The 6,288-nt window shown below is 55.9% G+C and overlaps 1 protein-coding gene across 2 annotated transcripts in view; it reads left to right on the forward strand.

Annotated features, from left to right (window-relative positions):
* Positions 1-4,225, forward strand: part of dgkq (diacylglycerol kinase theta) — an 11,515-nt gene extending 7,290 nt beyond the window's left edge. For both annotated transcript variants that reach the window (XM_029846908.1, XM_029846907.1), the window contains exons 16-23: positions 1,607-1,758; positions 1,952-2,100; positions 2,316-2,494; positions 2,568-2,668; positions 2,747-2,893; positions 2,960-3,071; positions 3,170-3,322; positions 3,462-4,225. In XM_029846908.1, the coding sequence (XP_029702768.1) occupies positions 1,607-1,758; positions 1,952-2,100; positions 2,316-2,494; positions 2,568-2,668; positions 2,747-2,893; positions 2,960-3,071; positions 3,170-3,322; positions 3,462-3,563 (1,095 nt within the window). In that variant the 3' untranslated portion in view covers positions 3,564-4,225. The remainder of the gene's footprint in view (positions 1-1,606; positions 1,759-1,951; positions 2,101-2,315; positions 2,495-2,567; positions 2,669-2,746; positions 2,894-2,959; positions 3,072-3,169; positions 3,323-3,461) is intronic.
* Positions 4,226-6,288: the final 2,063 nt, after the last annotated feature.

Here is a 6,288-nt window from a genome sequence, read left to right on the forward strand (position 1 = left end):
CTGGTGCTGAAGCTTCTCTGCTGCTGCAGGTGGTCGTGGCTGCCCACAGCTGTAAGAGCGTCACCTGGAGGTCACCTGGAGGTCACCTGGAGGTCACCTGAAGGTCATAGGAAACCTTCCTTGATCTCTGTTGTTGAGAAGCGGTGACTGCGTTACTGGACCTCCTGGTCCAGATGTTCCAGTCAGGATGATCTAAAGCGTCAGATCCTGGACTGGTTTCCATCCTGGTTCTGGTGAACCTCAGTGCTGTCTCTGAGAGTTACCAGAACATCCTGTTATCGCCACTGGGTGGGTCGCTGGGATTAGACTGGTTCAGATCTGAGTTCCACCCTCTTCACTCAGCCCAAACCCAGGTGATTGTGTTTGGGTCTAAACCCCTCAGGAACCGGTCAGCTGATCCCATCTGCAGAATCATCTCGGTGGTTTGTCGGTGAGGAATCTTGAGTGACCTCTGACCTCGATCTGACCTTCTCTCATATGAAGCACTGGTTCCTCTAGGCTGGCCTGTTGTGGGTCAGTGTCATCAGAAGAATCAGAACCTCCAGCTGATCCCTGATGGGTTTCATCCTGTTGACGGCAGCGTTCCTGGTGCTGCTCCCTTCAGGTTCAGTCCTGAGGATTCAGGAAACCTTTTCACAGCTCAAAACGGTGCCGACAGCCACAGGTCAAGATCCGAAAGATCTGGTGTCTCCATCATGGATCAGATATTAATCCTTTAAAACTGGGCTGGTCTGTGGGGGGGGGGCTGCATAGGCCCCTAACTCCTCCTCCAGCCCCGCCCTCTTATCCAAATACGGTTACTTCTGGTCCCCCAAACCTGAGATGGCGACGCCCTGTAAACCAAATGCTTCTAAAATGTCCCATCACAACCGGTGGGTGGGGCCATGGAGCGTTTGTGGGTGGGGCCATGGAGCGTTTGTGGGTGGAGCCACGGAGCATTGGTGGGTGGGGCCGCGGAGCGTTGGTGGGTGGGGCTGCGGAGCATTGGTGGGTGGAGCCACGGAGCGTTGATGGGTGGGGCCGCGGAGCGTTTGTGGGTGGAGCCACGGAGCATTGGTGGGTGGGGCCACGGAGCGTTGGTGGGTGGGGCTGCGGAGCATTGGTGGGTGGAGCTATGGAGCACTGGTAGGTGGAGCCACGGAGCGTTGATGGGTGGGGCTGCGGAGCGTTTGTGGGTGGAGCCACGGAGCGTCAGTGGGTGGGGCAGCAGAGCGTTTGTGGGTGGAGCCACGGAGCGTTGGTGGGTGGAACCACGGAGTGTTGGTGGGTGGGGCCGCGGAGCATTGGTGGGTGGAGCTATGGAGTACTGGTGGGTGGGGCCACGGAGCGTTGGTGGGTGGAGCCACGGAGTGTTTGTGGGTGGGGCCGCGGAGCGTTGGTGGGTGGAGCCACGGAGCGTCGGTGGGTGGGGCAGCGGAAGCGCTGGTGGGTGGGCCACGGAGCGTTGGTGGGTGGAGCCACGGAGCGTTGGTGGGTGGGGCCGCGGAAGCGTTGGTGGGTGGAGCCACTGAGTGTTGGTGGGTGGGGCCGCGGAGCGTTGGTGGGTGGAGCCACGGTGCGTTGGCGAGTGGTCAGTATGCTTAAGTGCACGTTGTTGTTCGCACAGGCGGAGCGTCTCGCCAGCGGCGTCTGTCCTCTTCTTGTGTTCGTCAACCCGAAGAGCGGCGGTCTGAAGGGTCGGGAGCTCCTCCACAGCTTCCGGAAGCTTCTCAACCCTCATCAGGTGTTTGACATCACCAACGGAGGACCGCTAGCAGGGTGAGAGCTAACACGTTAGCTTAGCACCATTTATGTCAACAATGGGAAATTTCATTTTAATGCACTGATGTGTGTGTGTGTGTGTGTGTGTGCGTGTGTGTGTGGGTGTGTGTGGGTGTGTGCGTGTGTGTGTGTCTGTGTGTGTGTGTGTGTGTGTTTGTGGGTGTGTGTGGGTGTGTGTGTGTGTGCTCAGACTTCATACCTTCCGGGAGGTGCCCAGGTTCCGGGTGCTGGTCTGTGGGGGGGACGGGACCGTGGGCTGGGTGCTGGGAGTTCTGGAGGCCATCAGACACCACCTGGTGTGTCGGGAGCCGCCCATCAGCATCGTTCCTCTGGGCACAGGTTAGACCAGTTAGTGAAGGCCGCTAGCATGTTAGCGTTATGCTAAAGCCAACATAGGTGCTTCACATCAAAACAACGTTAACTTGTGTTAAACTGAGTTTAACTAGTTACTGTTTGACTGGAGGAACCAAGAAAACACAGCAGGGATCTTAGTGTTGTTGTGGGTACCAGCAGCCATCTCTGATCGGTGGATTCCATCTCGTGGTTGTTGCCAGGTAACGATCTGGCCCGGGTCCTGCGCTGGGGGTCTGGCTACACCAGTGAGGACCCCCATCACATACTGGTGTCAGTAGATGAGGCTGAAGAGGTTCTGATGGACCGCTGGACCATCCTCCTGGATGCTCAGGACATTTCTGAAGATGGCAGGAACAATGAGTTCCTGGAGCCACCCAAGGTCTCGGTCCCGGTCCACTTCCACTTCCACCCTGAAGACCAGCTTGTCTCATCTGCCGGTCGTCTTCTTGCAGATCGTCCAGATGAATAATTATTTTGGCCTGGGCATCGACGCGGACCTCAGCCTGGACTTCCACCTGGCCCGTGAGGGAGAGCCGGATAAGTTCACCAGCAGGTGGCGTTCTGACAGGCCTCAACCATGTGACCAGGGTCGGCGTCTCTCACCTCCGACCGTCTCCTGTTCTCCTGCCAGGTTGCACAACAAAGGTGTGTATGTGAAGGTGGGTCTGCAGAAGATCAGCCACAGCAGGAGCCTCCACAAGGAGCTGCAGCTGCAGGTGGACAACCAGAAGGTCCCCGTGCCCAACATCGAGGGGCTGATCTTCCTCAACATCCCCAGGTGAGCTCACACTCCGCTGCTCCTCTTCATCGGCAGGAACTCTCACTAACCCTCTGCTGCCTGTAGCTGGGGCTCAGGGGCCGACCTCTGGGGGTCAGAGGTCGACGACCACTTCAGGAAACCGAGGATCGATGACGGTCTGCTGGAGGTGGTCGGGGTGACGGGCGTCGTCCACATGGTGAGAGCGCTCACGACAGGAAGTGGCTCCGATCCTGAGACTGAGCGTGTGTGTGTGTGTGTGTGTGTGTGTGTGTGTGTGTGCGTGTGTGTGTTCAGGGTCAGGTGCAGAGCGGCATACGTTCTGGGATTCGTATTGCTCAGGGGAACTACATCAGGCTGACGGTCAGTAAGGCCGTACCTGTACAGGTGGACGGAGAACCGTGGGTCCAGCCTCCAGGACACGTCATCATCTCTGCTGCAGGACCAAAGGTCCACACACACACACACACACACACACACGCACACACACACACACTCTCGTCTTCACCACCTCTGGCTTCTTCAGAGGACGTGTGGATCAGCTGTGAATGTTCTCCTGTGGTCCGTGTTCTTGTTGCCATGTCGACAGGTTCGGATGTTGAGGAAGTCCAAACAGAAGCAGAGGAAGGCGTCCGCTGGCGTGAAGGACGGATGTTCGGAGAGTCCGTCATCCAGAGACGGAGGACGCTGATGGACGGCCTGCACATAGCATCCATGATGCTAACGTTTAAGCTCGCTCACCTTCCTGCGACGGTGGGAGGTTCCCGAGGTCACGTGACCAGAATGGTAGAAGATGAATCCAAATTAACCAGGACAAACTAAAGCGAGCGTTAGCGGTTAGCAGTTAGCAGTTAGCCGTTGGTCTGTGATAGCCATGAGGAACCAGAAGGTGCAGCAGTTTTTGAGGAAATTTATAGTCTCATAGCAGCAAATTCTCAGAATCACAGAAGAAACCTCTGAAACTGTGGTCGCCAATTTCACTGGAATCAGCAAGCTAATTTAGCTTAGCATGAACTGTGACCAATGCTGCTAACATAGAAAAAGCTGGAAGTGACATTCTAACAGTAGCGTGTTGAAACCAAGTTGATTTACTTTTGTAACAGTGTGACATTAGCATTAGCATTAGCATTAGCTTGGGTGAAAAACAACAGAATTCTTCTTCAGAAGTTAAAAAATGGAGTGTGAGAACGGAGCAACGATCTCTGAATGACAGCGTGTTGAGTCGCTACATAAAAGACGATAAACTGGAGAATAAATCGATGAAAAAACAAGTTTGTAAATGTAACAAACAAATGCAAAGAAATTCCAAAAATAGCATCAATGACTTATTTTGGCATCAACAAATGTTTTAAATGTAGAATATATTTAATTTTACATATAAAAACAGATTTATCGTTGGACACGAATGTTGAAGCTAACGGAAACTGAAGCTTTGACTTTAACGGTCATTAGCGCCACGAGGGGACGCTGGGCGAGGGGACGCTGGGCGAGGGGACGCTGGGCGAGGGGGCGATGGGACGCTGGGCGATGGGGGCGATGGGCGAGGGGACGCTGGGCGAGGGGACGATGGGACGCTGGGCGAGGGGGCGAGGGGACGCTGGGCGAGGGAGACGAGGGGACGCTGGGCGAGGGGACGCTGGGCGAGGGGGCGAGGGGACGCTGGGCGAGGGGAGACGAGGGGACGCTGGGCGAGGGGACGCTGGGCGAGGGGAGACGAGGGGACGCTGGGCGAGGGGACGATGGGACGGTGGGCGAGGGGAGACGAGGGGACGCTGGGCGAGGGGACGATGGGCGAGGGGACAATGGGGCGAGGGGACGATGGGGCGAGGGGACGATGGGGCGAGGGGACGCTGGACGAGGGGACGATGGGGCGAGGGGACGCTGGACGATGGGGCGAGGGGACGCCTGTGGTGCACCTGACGCTGGACGAGGGGACGCTGGGCGAGGGGACGAGGGGACGCTGGGCGAGGGGACGCCTGTGGTGCACCTGACGCTGGACGAGGGGACAATGGGCGAGGGGACGCTGGACGAGGGGACGCTGGGCGAGGGGACGCCTGTGGTGCACCTGACGCTGGACGAGGGGACAATGGGCGAGGGGACGCTGGACGAGGGGACGCTGGGCGAGGGGACGCTGGACGAGGGGACGCTGGACGAGGGGACGCTGGGCGAGGGGACGCCTGTGGTGCACCTGACGCTGGACGAGGGGACAATGGGCGAGGGGACGCCTGTGGTGCACCTGACGCTGGACGAGGGGACAATGGGCGAGGGGACGCTGGACGAGGGGACGCTGGGACGCCTGTGGTGCACCTGACGCTGGACGAGGGGACAATGGGCGAGGGGACGCTGGACGAGGGGACGCTGGGACGCCTGTGGTGCACCTGACGCTGGGACGCTGGACGAGGGGACGCTGGGACGCCTGTGGTGCACCTGACGCTGGGACGCTGGGCGAGGGGACACTGGGACGCCTGTGGTGCACCTGCTCTCCGTTCACACCTGTGAACTTTCCAGGCAACAGAAATATGAGCAAAGTTTTAAGTGGACGTGTTGATCCAACATGAAAGAGTGAAGTGGCCTTTGATCATTGTCGGATCGTGGACTTGAGATCAGCTGATTCCGCAGATTTGAACTTTTTGAAGAACCTGGAGGTTTTCAACTTCAGAAGCTTCCACCTGGTGTCAGCGCCACCTACTGTCCGAACATTGAACTGCGCTTTAATAACAAGTTTTCTTTCATCTGCTTCTGTGGTGCCTCGGGGCGACTGACTCACCTGGGTTTGTCAAGCCCCGCCCCTTATGAGATGGGGACAGGTGCAGTCCTGATAGTGCCTCGTGGAAACGCTCTGTGTGCGCGTGCGTGTGCAGTGGCGCGCTACCGCGCCTCCGCATTCTCCCCTTTCTTGATGTTTACCTGAGCTTCTATCTTATTTTTGCAATACGTTTGTTCTGTTTTCAGTTTTGAAAGTAATGTTAATTGCACTGATACTTTACCAGATGCTCTGTGATGTGACATTAAAAATAAATATAACAACTAAAGATAAACATTTAGCGCAAATATAGTCTGTGTTTAAATAACTGTTTATTCATAATAAAGATGTCATAAGAACTAGTAATGTACTCATTAGTTTGACATGTTTCAGAATGGGCGCGCTTTTATTTTCAGTTAACATAATTAAATCTAAATTACTGGGATTCAACGCGGAGCCAAACTGGGAGTTGTGGCGTCGCTGCCGTGTTTGACCAGCAGGGGGCGGAAGTAGAAGAACTGAAGATGTTCTATGATACAAAGACTTCACTCTGAAAAGCAATTATGTAATTACCATTTGAAAGTGTACGTAGTGGCAGTAACAAGTTACAGATACCTGCATTTAACTAAACTTGATTTAAGTTTGTATTTAAGCTACCTCCACCCTTAGACGC

The sequence above is a fragment of the Takifugu rubripes genome, chromosome 14 (genome assembly GCF_901000725.2).
Source record: "Takifugu rubripes chromosome 14, fTakRub1.2, whole genome shotgun sequence".
NCBI lineage: Eukaryota > Metazoa > Chordata > Actinopteri > Tetraodontiformes > Tetraodontidae > Takifugu > Takifugu rubripes.